The following is a 19,103-nucleotide window of genomic DNA, read 5'->3' on the forward strand; positions in this document are numbered from 1 at the left end:
CACACACACACACACATACATACTGTGCATATATATATACACACACACACACACATACTGTATATATGTGTTGTACTCTATGTGTGGAACATCCAATGAGGGTTTTGAAATGTATAACTTTGAACTTACTGGGGTGTGCCCCCCTCTGCAGGTACATGTATTTCACCACAGTGCAGGATCGTTCAGCTAAGATCGAAGGAGCCAGTCTGGATGGGACAGAGAGAGAGTCTTTGTTCACCACCGGGCTCATCAGACCTGTGGCTCTGGCTCTGGACAATAAACTGGGAAAACTGTTCTGGGTCGACGCCGACCTCAAACGCATCGAGAGCAGCGACCTGACAGGTGAGTTAGTAACAGTATGACAAGAAACCACAGATGTTTAGTTTGACACATAAAGAAATAATTATATAGCAATAATGATATAAAAAATAGATGACATGTATTGAGCCCTGTTTAGCCCTTTACATTAATCTGATGTCACTTTAACTGTTTAGCTGTTTCATGTCTGAATAAGCACTTTTACGATACATGAAGCAAACAATGTTACATTGTCAATGTCTTAAGAGCATTTCATGTATCAACAGCATCAATAACTATCAGTTAGATTACAACAAACAAGAATTTTAATAAAAGGAAGAAAGAAATCATATCATTTGAGAGTTTCTGTAGGAGACTGTCGGCTGTCTGTTAACAGTTCAAACACTTGATTATATATTTACAAACACATTTATTTGGAGACTGTCATTAGATTGAGATGCCGGTGCCAGTGGAATCAAAAGACCACACTCCCATCTCTTATTCATAGCCACATTGAAATCGCAACCAAAACCAGATTTACTGAAGCCATTCCACACACAGATTGGTATTATTTGTAAAGCCGAGACCAAAGAACAGAGACTGCAGCACTGTGTGGGCTGTAACAAAGCCTCGCTATTTATTTACTTTGGCTCATCCAACCACAGCAATAGAAATTCAAACAGTATCTGTAAGTAACAAGAAATGTTAAAGATATATTTGAGGTTGGAATCATTGGGTCGCAGTGCCATATAAGGCTATATTTGTGTGCAGGTTTCATTCACAGTAATGTAACCAACGAGAAGCGTAGAGCTGCAGTAGGAAATCAGAAAACCAGTTCAGCAGTGTCAGCAGAAATGAGGGGTCATCAGAGCAGCACTGTACTCTACAAATAAAGAGTGAATGGTTTCACGTGAAGTTAGAGGGTAAAGAAATCCATTATATGACAGACGTTCAAGAGTACGTGACAGATAAGAGAGTATCACAGCCTACATTAAGGGATGTTTCCCTGTCGGTGCAACAGGATGATCGGCAAGACATGATGACAGAAGATACATTTTGTATTAAGTGAAGTCAAATGCAAAATGATGTGCTTTGTGTATATCTTGATCTTAATTATAAGTCTTTAAAAAATCTCATTTAAAGGACCCTTATTTAAAATATCAGGTGTTGTTTTGTTTTTTAAACTGAATTGGTCAGGATGTTTTCATATTCTCATGACATCGTGCCATGTCTCCCAGGAGCCAATCGAATCGTCCTCCAGGATTCCAACATTCTCCAGCCAATGGGGCTAACAGTTCTGGGAGATCATCTGTATTGGATCGACCGGCAACAGCAGATGATCGAGAGGGTGGACAAACTGACCGGAGATGGACGCACACGCATACAGGGACGGATCTCATACCTGACCTCCATCCACGCTGTGGAAGAGATGGATCCCCAGGAGTTTGGTACGGACTCTGCCTCTGGCTCTCACCATCAGTTACTTACATATACTGAGTAGTTGATTGCAGGCTTTATTAGTGGGGCTTTGTTGAGGACGTAGTTTGGCAGAAAAGTGTATAATGACTGTTTCCTCTCTCCAGCATCCCACCCTTGTTCCCATGACAACGGGGGCTGTTCTCACATCTGCATTGCTAAGGGTGATGGCACCCCTCGCTGCTCCTGTCCCATGCACCTGGTGTTACTGCAGGACCTGCTGCACTGTGGAGGTAAGCAACGAACCACACCAACAGGATTATGGTCAGATCCACATTTGCTTCTGCGCATGAATTGACCCGGCTGCTTTGCTTTGGGCAGAGCAGGGAAGTCTGACACGCAAAATCACAAGGCTCGCCAACACCCAGTTAGTTTGAGAGGGGGGGGGGTGGGAGTGACCTCACATCCAGGAAACATCGTTTGTTTATAACCACATGGTGAAATAATACAAGCAGCACAACTTTGTGGACTGCTTTTGTTAGCATGCTAGCCAATGCTAGCTCCCGCAGTTTGTGTTTACAGCCCAACCCAAACTATTTCCTGTCCCCTCTGCTTTTAGCCCCACCACAGATTTAAGTCTGACTGCGGCAGGATGCTCTGATCTCTGTGGCTCCTGAAACCTTTCATTTCACTGCTTCTTCCTCTTTGTCCTCTCCACCTCCTGACTGTGAACATCCTCTTTCTCTGTCAGAGCCTCCCACCTGCTCCACAGAGCAGTTCACCTGCTCCACAGGGGAGATCGACTGTATTCCTATGGCCTGGCGGTGTGACGGCTTCCCTGAATGTGACGACAGCAGTGATGAGGAGAACTGCCCCGTCTGCTCAGCCTTCCAGTTCCAGTGTGACAAAGGAGGCTGCATTGATGCTCAAAGGCGCTGCGATGGTGAACCTGACTGTGCTGATCACTCTGATGAGCAGGACTGTGAAAGTAGGTTCACACTTGAACACACTGAAACTGTGAATATGAGCTCAGTTGACGTGGTGGTTTTATCCACTTAGTGGTTCTATGATACATAGAAATACAGTTCAGGATCAGCCAAGTGTTCCTTAAGACACAGTCCTATAATGGATGTGTATTTTATTGTATCTGTGTTACAGCAGCAGCAGACTCTTAACCCACACATACATTCTGTAAAGGAAGTGCACAGAAATCTCTCCTGCAGTTTACGTTACAGCAGTCGGTTTAGCTCACAGCCTCCAGTTCTTTCACTCGTCTCTACATACGTACAGGCTCGCAGTCAGGACTGTGCAGATGTAAAGGGTTCTTATCTAAAAAACATCCACAGAAAATGCAAAGAACTGATGAAATTCAATAACCCAAGGGCCCGAGACTAAAAATGTCCCCTGCAACTTGTTTCCCCTCATTAGTATAAATACAGCTGCACAATATACATACTGCTCCCTTGTTGTTAAAACTAAGCCCCAGTTAGTCATTTTTGTTAGAGCACTATTTGTCCAAATGAATGCATGAAGCGTGTGTTTAATATATCACATTAAGCTGATGTTCATAGAAGACATGTTGGACCACGGAAAGGTCAGATATGAATAATGAAATTAATCCTGTCTTAATTCTATTTAGCTGCTGGGTATAATCTGGAGGCTTTTCTTCCAACATGTTGCCATAAAGACCTTATTATGAGTTAAAACTGACAAAGATCTCTGCCTCTGTTTCTGTTCCCCTGCAGCCATCTGCCCTCCTAACCAGTTCCGCTGTGGTGACAACCAGTGCATCACTAAGAAACAGCAGTGTGACAATTACTCTGACTGCCCCGACGGGTCAGATGAGCTCGCCTGTGGTAAAAACATTTAAATACAACATACTATATTGTAAGCACGCATGTATTGTTTCTGTCCCTGACTCCTGCATCCTTTGTTTCTGTTCCGTGTGTAGAGTATGTGTCTCCCCCCTCCAGTGGCATCCCTAACACGGGGCCCAACACCATCGGCCCAGTTATCGCCATCATCCTGCTCGTCTTTGTGATCGGGGGAGCCTATTTTGTCTGTCAGCGTGTGGTGTGTCGACGCTACAAGGGCCCCAGTGGAACTTTTCCTCATGAGTACATCAGTGGGACGCCCCATGTGCCCCTCAATTTCATCGCCCCCAGCAGCTCGCAGCATGGCACCTTCCAAGGTAAGACCCACAGCAGCCGTGGTGCTGTACTTCTAACAGCACTCATGATATGGTAGCAGTAACATGTGGACTGCTGTGTGTGTGCAGGTATTTCCTGTGGGAAGTCCATGATGAGTTCAGTCAGCCTGATGGGCAGCAGCAGCAGTGGAGCTCCTCTATATGACAGGAACCATGTGACTGGAGCCTCATCCAGCAGCTCGTCATCCACCAAGGGAGCCTTCTACCCTCAGGTACAAGCGCACACGCGCACACACACACACACACTCTCACACACACACACACACACACACACACACACACACACACACACACACACACACACCATCAGATAACATAACATTTTTCATATTTTCTGTTTGCAGATCCTGAACCCTCCTCCGTCCCCGGCTACTGACCGCTCTCTCTACAACACAGAGATCTTCTACTCCTCCAACAGCCCTTCCACCACCAGATCATACAGGTGACATACACTCACACAGACCATATCCAACTCACCGGCAAACATTTGACCAAGACCAGACCTCTATTGTTAGCTTACCGATTATTCCTCCTGCTAGGTCGTTTCAAATCCATGCTGTTCAGTCAAAGCTCAATTCCACAGAACTTAATTTTACATTCTGATGGAAACGTCTTAAAGAAACATAGCGGTTCAATAAAGATATAGAAGAATTGAATACAGATGGAATATTAACAACTGTAACATTTTGTTGACACAAGCAAAAGGAGAAAACAGTAGTTTCGTTGCCTTCTGCTCCAATCCCAATATAGAATCCTCTTGAAACAACTGAATCTGATGTAAGTGGGCACAACTAGTATAAATGTGTTAAATATAATTCTTATTCAGATTATTAGCATGGAATGGCTCCAGCTGAACACAGCTATAGTTATCTTTTTGACATCTACAGCAGATTCACTGGCCAGTCAGCGTCTTCATGCTGGTTCAGCAAAAACACCAGGATTAATAAGAATCATATTTTATATAAACTCAGCCTGGTGATGAGAGGATGAGTTACATAAGGATGAAATATAATAGAAACACACTGTGTGTCTCCTCCCCATCAGACCCTACCACCCAGTCCGTGGTGCTGCCCCACCTACCACTCCCTGCAGCACCGACGTCTGTGACAGCGACTACACCCCGCACCACCCGCCGGCTGGGCTGGCGTCATCAGCGGGCCGCTGGAAGGCTTCGGGCCACGGTGGCCACGGCAAACACAACAAGTACTACATGGACCTTAACTCGGACTCGGACCCCTACCCTCCACCCCCCACCCCCCGCTCCCAGTACCTGTCAGCTGAGGAGAGCTGCCCCCCTTCCCCTTCCACCGAGCGCTCCTACTTTCACTTGTGCCCCCCCCCTCCCTCACCCTGCACCGACTCCTCGTGACCCTCCAACAGCCCAGGAGCCCTGTGAGGAAGGATGCAGAGAACTGGCCTCGTCTGGCCCACTTTCCCAGGGAAAGAACTCATGTGCCAACTTCCAGCCCTGACCGGCTCACACTGCTGCTGTCTATCAGCTGGTTGGGCTCAAGTGCCTTGCTCAAGGTCCCTACGTCCCACATCGGTCATTTCATCATTCCAGTCATCTTGGAGCTCTCAGGCTCTCAGGGTGACCATCATCTGATCAGTTATCTCTTTCTTCCATGCGTCATTCACTCAGTCAGGGCAGGTTGAAGGTTCGAGGCCCTCCCTGCCTTGCTGCAGGGCACAAAAAGGATCTGATGAGTGAATACAGCCAGAAGCTCCCTCTGAAATTTTCATTCCATCAAAAGAAAATAACTTCCTTTGCTGGGTCACTTCTTGATCACAAAATGTCAAGCCTGTCCAAACACACAGTAATCTAACTCCTGGCCTCCCCTCAACTCGTCATGGAGCTCCCCCCTCAGAGTGTCAGGAGGCGCTGGTGTGCCAGTGTTGTGTGAAAGCTTCTCCTTCCTTGCAGCGTCCTTGTTGGCAGACCAGCGGCAGGACTGTATATAGTGTTAAAATAATATGAACACAAATGAATCAGAGAGGAATTATTTTAATATTTTATTCACGCTGGCTGATCCACCGCTCCACACAAAACAAAGGACAGAAAGATGAGTGGATGCGTGAGTGAGTGAGTGAGTGAGTGAGGGATGGATGGATGGGTGAATGATACTTAAGCACATGTACGGAATAAGAAAAAGTGGTAGATGATGACTGAATTAATGTGTGGAAGTCTGAATGAATGAATGAGTGGATGGATGGAATAGGGCCAAGATCAAAGTGTGAAATCTTTTGTACATTGTTTTGAAATGGCGTCCCTCACATTTCAGATTGTGAATTCTTTGTAGTTGAACATGGTGGAGCTTTCCCCAATCAACCAAGTCAGTCCCCTCTTTGTCCCATGACATCAATAACATACCAAATGAATATCAACATGTAAAGCTATTGTACATACTGTGTGTGTAATGAAGTCAATGATTGAGTTTGTTTTCATTGTGAATCTGAACCTCTTCCAGCTGTTTCTTTACCCTCATCGTCTCGTTTACCAAAAGTATGTTTGCTGCTATTGTGTACATACTATATCAATTACTATGACTTATAGTTACACAGGAAGCCCAAAATTACCACTCTCATACTGACAGTAGATCATGAAGCTATTTTACAGTTAATAACAAATTATTCTTATAGCGACTTTTGTTATTCGTATTTCTGTTTGTGTGTAGATCATTATGTATGTTTCTGTTTCGGTCGCCATGTTTGGTTTGAAGGAGTCTTTTTGGAAATAGAAAAGTAACAGAAAGAGTTCCAGCTGAGACATTTAATTCAGAGCTGTCCCAGGAATCAACTGAAGGTCTCAGTACGCTTCAGATGCATCTTCCCCGAGCTCACCCGATGGTCTGCCTCCTCCCACACCTCCACACCTGGCCAATCACGTCAGGGAGCTTGAAAAGGGGTTTTAGAAACTGTCATACAGTCCAACAAGCACTTGGTTTGAAGCTTACTGAGGCCTTGCAGCTGCTAACCTTCAGTGAACCCTGCTGTGCAGTTTGAATGCTTTCCCACATAAGAAACCCAAAGTCTTAAAGATTAATACTTTCTGACCTGCCTTTGATCTTTGCCACGACTTCAGGCCCCGCCCAGTCTGTTTTTAAACTGCAGGTCCAGACGTTGAGTACAAGGCAATGTCACAACGTCACATTTTCTCAACTTGCTCTGGAAATACAAAGCACTACTGTTGCCATAACAACTATAGGCTGGGACTAGAATCGATCGTCATAATAAAGTTACTGTATATCATTTACAAGCTCCAAGTGGTTTAAGTGTAAAGTCTGTCCCAAGAGTTACAATATCAACTCTTGGGACACATTTTAAATGTGGCCCCACCACCAGTATGGCTTTAAGAAGGTCCTCTGCATGTTCTGTCCAAAACATCACAGCCTCTCTGGGCTTTAGGTTTTCTTCTTTTAATATATGCAGTGGTGCAGCGTGATTTCATTTTTATTGTCCACCTCTGAGGCCTGCTCAGATAAAAGTTCAGTGATTCTCTCTATCGAGCTCTAGCTTATTATATTCAGCAGTGGAGACAAACCGTGTTTTCAAGGTTTATCCAGCACTTATTATTATTATTATTATTATTATTATTATTATTATTATTATTATATTATCAACACCAAGGACCTAGAAACAAAAAGGGGGAAGACATTTTAAGCACTTAAGAAAATAAATCGTATTATTTCCCTGGAAATAAATGAAGAAGAAGGAGAATGTGGGCTGTGGAGTTATCGCTGTAAACACCAACCTCAGTTCTCAGAGAGATCATCGACAGAGAACACAGCAAGCTTCCTATAAGCTGGCCTTGCTGCCATCTTTGTGTCACAGTAATGTGTGATGTCATTTAATAGTGTAACGCTTGGACGGGATAGGAAAACCAGTCAACAGGAATCATAGCACCAATAGGTCGGTTTTTATATATCAATATGCAATTGTAATTGTAATTGTAATTGTAATTGTAATGTAAACACGGGGACAAGAGTGAAGATCCACTCCTGTGTCACCCTCTAGTTCCAATCCTCAGAGCACCAAGCAGGGGTGAGAGGAAGTGTCTCCTCCAGAGCAGTCTGATGGCCCTTGTGCCAGGAAGAGTTGAGTCTAGATGAAGTACATACAGTCGTTTCCTGATGGAAAAGTAAAGCAGCTGTTTGGGAGGTGGGGAACTTTTGGAACTTGCAGTAAGCGTGTTGCTGTTGGCTGATGAGTCCTTCTCCTGCAGGTGACATTACAGCTGAAGTCTGGTGACTGGCTGGAGAGGGATTTCTAAGTGTGTCAGTGGGAACTCTTTAATATTAAGGGCTTAAGGCCCCGCCCAAACCACTGTGTCAGTAAAACTCCTTAAAACCTGTATTTGTTGTCTCAGTTAAAAATGCTTTGTGTAATTTACAATTGTGACATTTTTTGTATCAAAAGCATTTTTATATAATAAAGGTTCTATTTTAAGGAATGTTGTTGTTTCTGTGTTAACTTTGAGTTGAAGGTAAATAAATGCTGACATTTCCTGTACAAAGCAGTATATACATGTGTATATATATAATGTAAGTATATTAATATAAATATAGGACAAATTAATACACTGAGCAGCAGTAGTAGTATTGTGACTACCACCTACAGTAAGTGACAGCTTCAGTAGCAGTAGACCTTATCACAGCACACATTTTGACAGCTGCAGTAGTAGTTTTGTCAACATCAATATTAAATACATAAATGTTGTGTCATTTAGATCAATTAATAATCATATGCTACGTATATACAGGCAGAATATATAATGTAACCATGACATAATGACAAATAATCCAATTCATCTTTAAAATAAATAATTATTTCAATTTGTTTCATTTCATTATAACTAAGTTTGTTGGTCATTTTCATTTTGTTTTCATTTCAAATTGTAGAACTACTTTTTCCAGATTCTGTTTTTATTTCTCAATGACCATTTCTTTTGCCACATTGATCACAAAGTATGTCAATCAAGATTGTATAATTCTATTCTAAAATTCTGATAATACGCTTCTATAATAGTCCTATTATCATGTCTATATTCAGATAGTGCAGATTTGTTTTTACATTTCTTACTGTTTCTATATCATGTGAAGGAAAGCTGTGTTTATAGGATCACATTTTTTTATTCTTTCTTAACACTCCTCACATGCCCATATGAGAAACAGTGGATGGAAATATATTTGAATAACATAGTTTGACATAAGGGCTCTGTGGTGTGATGTGTATATGCTGAAAATGTTAATGCACTGTAGTTTATAGCCCAATTTTCTTCTTTAACTTAGTAGGTAGACTATATCTGTCACGATCTGTTTGTACTGTTTCCTGTTTTATTTTGAAGTTTCACTCCCCCTTGTGTCATGTCTTATTTCCTGTCCTTGTGTTTTTTTCCCTTTCCCTCTGATTGTTGATGTGTTCCTCCTGTGTCCATTTACCCTGGCCTTGTGTCTTTGTCTTTCTCCCCCAGCTGTGTCTTGTTCCCTCGGTTGGTGTCTGTATATATATATCCCTTTCTCCCCCAGCTGTGTCTTGTTCTCTCGGTTGGTGTCTGTATATATATCCTTGTCTGCCCCAGTGTGCCTTGTCGGATCGTCTTTCATACTATGTGCCTGTGACCTTCCTGTGACCTGCCCGTTACCTTCCTGTTAGCTTCCGTGTTTCCTGCCATGCTTCCCCATGTCTACCCCGTGTCTACCCCGTGTCTACCTGGTTTGTCTACCTGGTTTGTCTACCTGGTTTGTCTACCTGGTTTGTCTACCTGGTTTGTCTACCTGGTTTTCCCCAGCTGCCCCTCGAGGCCCCAGCTGTTCCCCAGCTGCCCCTCAAGGCCCCAGCTGTTCCCCAGATGCCCCTCGAGACCCCAGGCCCTGTGCTCCCTCTGTCCCTCGAGACCCCAGCCACTTTGCTCCCTCTGTCCCTCGAGACACCAGCCCCTGTGCTCCCTCTGTCCCTCGAGACTCCAGCCCCTGTGCTCCCTCTGTCCCTCGAGACCCCCGCCCCTGTGCTCCCTTTGTCCCTCGAGACCCCAGCCCCTGTGCTCCCTCTATCCCTCGAGACCCGAGACCCTGTGCTCCCTCCGTCCCTCAAGACTCCAGCCCCTGTGCTCCCTCTGTCCCTCGAGACCTCAGCCCCTGTGCTCCCTTTGTCCCTCGAGACCCCAGCCCCTATGATCCCGTCGCCTCTCCAGACCCCGGTGGTCCCTCCGCTCCCCTCCTCTTGAGGCCTTTTAGCTCCCCTCACCTCCTTATTTTGAAGTTTCACTCCCCCTTGTGTCATGTCTTGTTTTACTTCCTGGCCTTGTGTCTTTGTCTTTCTCCCCCAGCTGTGTCTTGTTCCCTCGTTTGGTATCTGTGTATATATCCCTGTCTGTCCCAGTGTGCCTTGTCGGATCGTCTTTCATACTATGTGCCTGTGACCTGCCTGTGACCTGCCTGTGACCTGCCCGTTACCTTCCGTGCTTCCTGCCATGCTTCCCCGTGTCTACACCGTGTCTACCCCGTGTCTACCTGGTTTGTCGGTTCACTATAACTTTGTTATTTTGTATAGATGTTTTCAGCTTTGTTTTATTAAAGCTCGTTTTTGTTGTTAATCTTCAGCATTTGGGTCCTCTTCTGTACCATACCGTGACAATATCATATATCCCCATCCCTTTCTAGAATACTCAACTATTAACCAGCTACTTAACACTGCATCCACCCCTCCGCAGTCCTCTGCATCACAGTGTGAAGAACTCGCATTGTTCCTCAATAATAAAATAACTTCAATCAGAGCCAGCATCCCTTATGATGCAGACAGAGAACATCTGCAAACATTGTGATGTAACCATGGGAACATTCACCTGCATCACATTAACTGAGCTTCAGAAAATTGTGATGGAATGTAACTCCTCCACCTCTTGTGTTGACCCGATACCTACAGCACTTTAAGCGGATATTCGACAAGCATTTCAAGTCACGTCCTAAATATTATAAACACGTCTCTTCTAACGGGCATCTTCCCAGATGCCTTCAAAACAGCCATTGTAAAACCTTTGCTAAAGAAACCTAACCTAGACAGTAATATGCTGACCAACTATAGGCCAATATCTAACCTTCCATTCATCAGCAAAATACTAGAAAAAATAGTCTAGGTCAAAAGGTTCTTAAAGAAAACAACATCCCAGAGGAATTTCAATCAGGCTTCAGAGCATGCCACAGTACCAAAACTGCTTTTACTAAAATAATTAGTGACCTCAGAATAAACTCTGATACAAACAAGGTCTCAATTCTTATCCTACTAGACCTGAGCACAGCATTTGACACGATCGACCATGACATCCTAATTAATCGTCTAGAAAACGGGTTGGTCTTTCCAACTGTCTATTAAACTGGTTCAGAACATATATCAAAGGGAGAAAGTATTTTGTCAGGCTTGGAGATTATGTGTCAGAGAAGCATGATGCCCACTTTGGAGTTCCACAAGGGAGCTCCCTTGGTCTATTACTGTTCTCCCTATACATGCTACCACCGGGGGACATCATTAGAGAACACAATGTGTGCTTCCATAGCTACGCGGATGACACACAACTGTACATCTCTGATGAACCAAATGATACCTCAGTTATTAACTCCATCACCAGTCAGCAATAAATAAATGGATGAGCAATCATTTCTTAAAATTAAATTAAAGATTAAAGAACAAAACTGAAATCCTACAAAAAGAGAGATGATGCTGAATAACATGGGGAAACTTACTCCTTTGATTAAACCTGAAGTTACAAGTCTTGGCGTTATCATAGACTCAAACTTAAGCTTTAAATCCCACATAAACAAGGTGACATAAACATAATTCTTCTTCTTACACTGCCAACTCTCTAATCAACTATGTGCCCCCAAGAACATTACTATCATCCACCACTGGTTTATTAAAAGGCCTACGAAATGATATTTTGTCAGTGTTATTGGCCTTGGTATATGATAGAGGTTGCATATCTATTGTGAAATGTGCCATATATATATTTTTAATATTGATGTATTCGTAATAAATCACGATCATAACAGCATAAAAATGACTTCCGCTAACAACAATCGATCGGCAATGTTTGGCGATGACGTCACAAGTATAATACAGCCGCCGCAAGTAGAATACAGCCGCCGCCAGTGTTCGTCTGCGTTACAGCCGCCGCCAGTGTTCGTCTGCGTTGAAGCATCCAGCAAAGACTGCTGTCAATTATTACGAGAAAGAATGGACAACAATCGATCGTCAAGGATAATTGTGAAGCGATGTGTTGTATGGGGATGTGGGGCCGTCTCCAAATCTAGCTTTCTGTGGCCATAAGATGATAAAATGTTGCGTTTATGGACAAAACAAGTGCGTCGATGAAACCGACGATTTGTGGGCAGCACTTTGAGAGATCGTGTTTCGAACAATCAACTATGCTCGCCAATGAAATGAGATTCAAAAAGAATTTAAAACCGAACACAGATGCTGTGCCTACAATACTGCCAAGACCCCAGCCAGCACAAGCCAGCACAAGCTTTATATACAGCCTCGTAATATATGACGTTTGACATCAGACACAACGATAGAACCTCAACCGCAGAAACTTCGAGAAAGAATCAAGTTATCAAGCTTTACAGACGTCGATGTGTCCAAGTAGAGAAATAATTGAATATTTAGCGATCGAGCAATTTGCGGACAACTAGTCGGGTTCATAACAATTCAAGGAAACCAAGCTATCGACTCGATATAGGATAGCTTGCGATCAAGGATAATGTTACATTTTATTATGATGTATTCACTATTTATTGGGAAGTTCTATGAACTATAGTCAAATGTATATACCTGTCTGTGTTCTGTTGCCGCACAGGATCTCTGCCAAATCCAGGATCACCGTCACCATCATCTGCATGTTCGCTCCCGTCTGTGTCTCCATCTTGAATACTGTGTCTCGAGCTGCTCTGTTTCCACCACGTTAAACTCGCCCGCATGATCTAAATCCACGACACCGGCATCCTCTTCAAGAAACTCCTCTTCTTGAAGGTACAACGAGTCTATTGACGACTCACTGTCACTCGATTCTGTCGAAATATCCGAGCCAGAGTCCGACATCGCCACGTCTGCCGCTTCTGCCGCTTCTGCCGCTTCTGCCGTGTTGTCTGTGTGTTCAACTGGTGGACTGTGTTCTACTTGTGACGTCAGAACACGGCGTCGGGTGTTTCCGGTAGCGGCAATGTAAACATCGGTGGTCTACATACTAAATCATGATTTATTAAATACTGTGATCATTGTGTCATAAATAACACATCATTTTACACCACAAATAGCATCTACTATCATCAGTAGAAATTCATGTTTATCATTTCGTAGGCCCTTTAAATGTTCCTTTTGCAATTATGCACCAAAGCTATGGAACACTTTACCTACAGACATTAGGGAGGCAAGCTCTCTCAATATCTTCAAAAGTAAACTGAAGACATACCTCTTTACTTTAGCCTTTTAATGGTGATATTTTTGATATTTGTTGATAGTGTAAAGATTAATTGAAAATCCTCCCAGAAAGGTCTAAATTGAGTCCAGTGGGGTTACACAAGGCAGCAAAGTGTTGTATCACCGGAGGATTACGGGTAAGAGATGCGACGGCCCTTGCTTTGTCCCTTCGGCTCGGGTAGCACGCCTTGATGTACCACCATAGTCTATAGTGTAATGATAGGCGGGAGTGATAGTTGAATTTTGAGTGCTTGATGAGGACCATGGTGTGTCAATATATGTGATTTCTAATGCTATTTCACATTTACATCCACACTGTGATTATTGTACTGTAAATGCTCTATAGAATTTTGTACTAATGTTTTATGTTTTTGCTATGAAGCACTTTGGGCTGCAACTCTATGAAAGGTGCTATACAAATAAAGCGTATTATTATAAAAAAAAAATGTACTGCAGTAAAATGTACTCAGAGTATATTTGAACTTGTTGTTTTACACAAGTAGTTTGATTTTACTTGATTCCAGTAGCTATTCTTTCCATCCCTGGCTATTCTGTAGTCATCAAAGGAACTGAATCACTGCATCGGAAAAAAAACACTAGGGCTCGTCCGGGATTTGAACCCGGGACCTCTCGCACCCAAAGCGAGAATCATACCCCTAGACCAACGAGCCGCTCTGCTGTGTGCACAGTGGACAAGAATTTAAATATTTACAGGTGCAACTGTCTGATATGTGGTTACAGGCTGACATCTACTGGCGGAACAAATAATTGCACTGTATTGGGTTTGAACTTGTGTGAACTTGTGCTTGTTGCTCTCAGCTTCTGTACAATTCTGTTATGATCACACATTACAATTACCTTTACACTTCACCAATCCCACTATTAGACTACCTACTGTCCTTTTCTACATTACTTGGATATTACACTGATACTGAACATTGCACATAAGTGTGTGTGTGTGCGGTTTATCACATTTTAATCAAATCAAATCAAATACAATTTATTTGTATAGCCCAATATCACAAATTATACATTTGTCTCAGTGTGCTTTACAGACTGTACAGGTTACGACACCCTCTGTCCTTAGACCCTCGCATCGCACAAGGACAAACTTCCTAAAAGAAACCCCAAAATTAAAGGGGGAAAAATGGAAGAAACCTCAGGGAGAGCAACTGAGGAGGGATCCCTCTCCCAGGACGGACAGACGTGCAATAGATGTCGTGTGTACAGGATAAACAACCAATATTGTGTAGGACGTTACTATGTAGGCCTACACATCATGTGTGAGTTAATAAGTAGTTTACCAAATTAAAATTTCACCTGATGAAGGTACAAGACGAAAGTCAGGGAATCACTGACATTTTTACAATTCATCCTGCAGGGGACATGAGATGTTTCAGTCTGGACCAAAGTCATACAGACAGACCGACAGACAGACACACAGACAGACACACAGACAGACAGACAGACAGACAGACAGACACACAGACAGACACACAGACAGACACACAGACAGACACACAGACAGACAGACAGACAGACACACAGACAGACAGACACACAGACAGACAGACAGACACACAGACAGACACACAGACAGACACACAGACACACAGACACACAGACAGACAGACAGACACACAGACAGACAGACACACAGACACACAGACAGACACACACACAGACAGACACCTCTCTTTCAATGTCTGTTTAGTTTTTACTCTGAATCTAGATCACTTTAATTCTGTTGCAGCAAAACTTTAAACTCTAATTTTAAACATGATCTAATATTAACTTTAAACTAACACTTGAGAAGGTTTCACTTTTGAAATGGTTGCCTTTTTTGAGATGGATCGAGCAAAATAATCATGTTCCAGGAAGAAAGTTGGAGACACTCAATTTTTTTCAAGAGGTTCAGCAAGTAAACTGTTGGAGCTGAACTGGCAGACTGGACCAACATTGCTCCATTAATAAGATAACCCGTTTCAGTTTGTTTCAGTACAACCTTGATTTGCTATAAAAGTGACAACCCTAAGGTGTCAGACAAATGTCTTTAAATATTTATCTCAAGTGTTTCCAGTTTGATTGCTCACAGTGCTTTTCCACTTCTTCAGGTCACACCTCATTGACTTGAACTTTGTCCTCTGTGCTGACTGCTGCTCCCTCTGTGCCTTTGATCCCGTCTCATAAGTGAGTTGTTACTTCTTAGAAGATTAACAAAGGTGGTAGGATAGTCTCATAGGATCACCTCACTTGATGCCAAAGGACCTACAACAAAGTAAAACATCAGCCCCGTATATATCAACACATGGGTAGTTCAATAAAACCTGAGTCATAAACATGAAATGGTGCTGCTGCCATCCCTGTTGAGCTCTGTGAAGCTCTGTGGCCTCATGACAGTCCCAGTCACTTCCTGCTGCAGACTTTCCCGTGCATTACTCCTGCTCCGTCAGTTCTCTCACCTCCAGGCTACTAGCAGCTCTCTGTGACTGTCTTCCTCTATCAGGTGAGGGGGGACTTCCCAGTGACATTGTGAATCCATCCTGCTGGTGTCCAGCAGCAGTAATGATGCCCTCAGGCAGCAGCTCTGTGTGTGTGAACAGCACCTTCAAAGACACACACAGGCCTATTAGCTTTCTGTGGCTCTGCTCAGTCCATTGTGTGTTTGGAACAATCAAGCTGAAGGCCATTTCCACTCTCAACTAAAATAACAAAAATAAACCTTCACTACTATTGTCATCACATTTGCTGTTACATGATCTGGGCTTCTTATATACAAACTAGTGCCATATTGTGAAATATTATCTGTATATATCAACATATTAAGTTTGTCAGCCTTGTGTTTAGTTTCATTAGGAGGACAGTTGAACTGAGTTCTGTCTCCTCCTAAATATGTTTGCATACTGATCTGCTGTTCAATGTTGATGCCCTGTGTTGGATGAGACCAAAGCCGTAGTGAATGTATCTACTAACAAAGCCTGATGTATCCTCTTCCTCTGTGCCATAGAGAGCTCAGTGAGCCACACAGTTCCACTGGCTGACATGTTTCTTCATTACCATTTACACACTGTGATTTATTGTCACTAAATCCTACACACACCGTCCTGCTGGTTTGTTGGATAATAACCCCAGTGACCAGCTGTTTTAGGATATTACTGAGCATTCAAAAAAAGTAAACCTAAACTAATTTATAACTATTTTGAAAGCCTTGTTCTTAGTCTTTCAAACCCAACCTGGAAAACACTACAGCTAATCATACTTGTTATAGTGTACTTGTTTTTTTTAAATCAAGTTTTTCTAGCCTTATTACATTGTTTATGATTATTATTTTCGATTGGGTTTTGTGAAAATGTAATTGAACCATCTCACTGTTCAACCACACCCCTTGACATTGTTCTGGAATATGGTATTGAAATTGAACATGTATTAGTCTTTCCACTTAATCCTCTTTTATCTGACCATTATTTATAACGACTTCATGAGTTTCTTTAACGATAACATTACAATTATTTGAGACAAAATTAATCTCCTCCTGCCCTCAATCGGTACCGATTTATCTTCAACCACAAGAACCTTAAAAACAGCTGTAACACCTGAAATATATCTAGACTGCTTTTCTCTGATCGACCTGAACCAACTAACTAACAACAATTTCTTCTTCATCAACCTGTCTCTTAGACTACATTCAAACTAGGCAGCTTAAAGAATTATTACCCTTAATTAACACTTTGTTATTAAATATGATCAACCTGTCTCTATTATCTGGCTACGTACCACAATCCTTTAAAGTAGCTGTAATAAAACCACTTCTTAAAAAGCCTAGTCTTGATCCAGAGGTTTTAGCCAACTATAGGCAGATATCTAACCTACCCTTTCTCGCTAAAATCCTTGAGAAAGCAGTCGCAAAACAGTTGTGTGATTTTTTACATAATAATAGTTTATTTGAGGTTTTTCAATCTGGATTTAGAGTTCATCATAGCACAGAGACGGCACTGGTGAAAGTTACCAATGACCTTCTATTGGCATCAGACAAAGGACTTGTCTCTGTTCTTGTCTTGTTAGACCTCAGTGCTGCTTTCGACACTGTTGATCATGACATTCTACTACAGAGACTGGAACATTGTGTTGGCTTAACACCAATCTCAGTGATCTCAGTTTGTACGTGTTAATGATGAATCCTCTAAACAAGCCATTGTCAGTCATGGAGTCCCACAAGGTGTCCCACAACTTGGACCTATTCTATTCACCTTATATATGTTTCCTTTAGCAAATATTATATGACATCACTCACTAAGCATTCATTGTTATGTGGATGATACTAAAATGTTATCTATCAATCAAAGGACTTGACAGATGAAACCAATCAGTTAACTAAACTTCAAGCATGCCTTAAGGACATGACAACCTGCAACTCTTTCATGTTAAACACACACAAAACTGAAGTTATTGTACTCTGTGCCCTCTTGGTATACTACTACGCCTCATGCCAGGTTCACCATTGTGCTGGTGTTCTGGTCTGAGCAAGACACAGTGATACAACTATTAATATTCATAGAATTATAAATAGGAGTTGATAATATCTGGCACTGCAATGAAGTAGGTGCATTAGCTTAAAAAGACATGTACGACTGCACATACAAAGTATGTTTTGAAGCGGGAGCTTTGAGTCCTTGTGTGTGTCGTTATATTAAAAGTTGAATTCACAAATTATTGTGAGATGGTAACGTGTATGATAATGGTGCCGAGTTAAGAAGACGGTTAGTGTGCATGTGACTCTGTCTGTGTGTCCAATACTAACACAGCACCTGGTGAAACAACATAATGTTTCCCATTAGATCAATACAACAGATTACACAACACAGTTCAGAGAATAAACTAAATCAACACATGTAGATACATTTTCAACAGTATAGCAGTTATATGCTTACTTAGTCGTGTAAAGTTAATGTATGATACATAATATTCTACGCCCAGTGGAGGTTCAGTTCATTAATGGAAAGACTTCTTAGCTCCCAACTGTTAGCTTAGCTGGAGAATCCTTTGAGATAAAGCAAACAGGTGTACTGTCTTTGTTGTGGCGGCATGCTGCCGGTCGAGTTGTTATGTCGTTGTGCTGTTTAATGCTTAGTCAGTTGAATATTGCAAAATGCAGTTAGTTCATTGCTAACTACTTGTTGCTCCTATTGTGAAGACTAGCCGGCTGTGGAGAGCTGCTGCATTGACTAAACTTTGTTACTTTGGACAGGCGCTCACGTCCTCTGCCATTATGAAAATAATTCAGTGATCGGAGAGCCATCCTGCTGCGGGCTGCGGGGAACCGCAGACCTCACCTGTGGAGAGAAGAGAGAGCGGACACATGGCTGTGTTTTAGTTTCATAAACTGAGTTTCACACCTAGATGCGAAAGGTGACGTCAGGTTACAGGAAGTGACGGAGGGTCTTGACACAAAGCATCATGGGAAATTGAATCCAATAGCTAAATCTCAATAGGCTACTGTGAGGATCCCAAAAGCCCCAAATACCTCTGAAACCAATTGTCTATAGATATAGTTTCTCTGGATGGCATATTACTCTGGCCTACAGCACCACTGTAAGGAATCTCGGTTATCTTTGGATATGTCTTTTAACTTCCACATACAAATTTCAAGAACTGCCTTCTTTCATCTATGTAATATTGGAAAAATCAGGCACAACCTGAAGATTATGCAGAA

The 19,103-nt window shown here is 42.5% G+C and overlaps 1 protein-coding gene and 1 non-coding gene across 2 annotated transcripts in view; one reads left to right on the top strand and one right to left on the bottom strand.

Moving 5' to 3' along the window:
• LOC115009730 (low density lipoprotein receptor-related protein 5) overlaps nt 1–8,368 on the top strand; it is a 58,119-nt gene extending 49,751 nt beyond the window's left edge. The window contains exons 21-29 of the mRNA XM_029433925.1: nt 152–342; nt 1,536–1,745; nt 1,881–2,006; nt 2,465–2,701; nt 3,459–3,569; nt 3,665–3,904; nt 3,992–4,134; nt 4,267–4,364; nt 4,967–8,368. Coding sequence (XP_029289785.1) covers nt 152–342; nt 1,536–1,745; nt 1,881–2,006; nt 2,465–2,701; nt 3,459–3,569; nt 3,665–3,904; nt 3,992–4,134; nt 4,267–4,364; nt 4,967–5,291 — 1,681 coding nt within the window. The 3' untranslated portion in view covers nt 5,292–8,368. The remainder of the gene's footprint in view (nt 1–151; nt 343–1,535; nt 1,746–1,880; nt 2,007–2,464; nt 2,702–3,458; nt 3,570–3,664; nt 3,905–3,991; nt 4,135–4,266; nt 4,365–4,966) is intronic.
• A 5,624-nt stretch (nt 8,369–13,992) lies between these two features.
• On the bottom strand, nt 13,993–14,064 carry trnap-ugg (transfer RNA proline (anticodon UGG)). The gene has a single exon. It is a non-coding gene; the product is annotated as a tRNA-Pro (tRNA).
• Between the last annotated feature and the right edge of the window lie 5,039 nt (nt 14,065–19,103).

This window comes from Cottoperca gobio, chromosome 6 (genome assembly GCF_900634415.1).
Source record: "Cottoperca gobio chromosome 6, fCotGob3.1, whole genome shotgun sequence".
In the NCBI taxonomy this organism is placed as follows: Eukaryota; Metazoa; Chordata; class Actinopteri; order Perciformes; family Bovichtidae; genus Cottoperca; species Cottoperca gobio.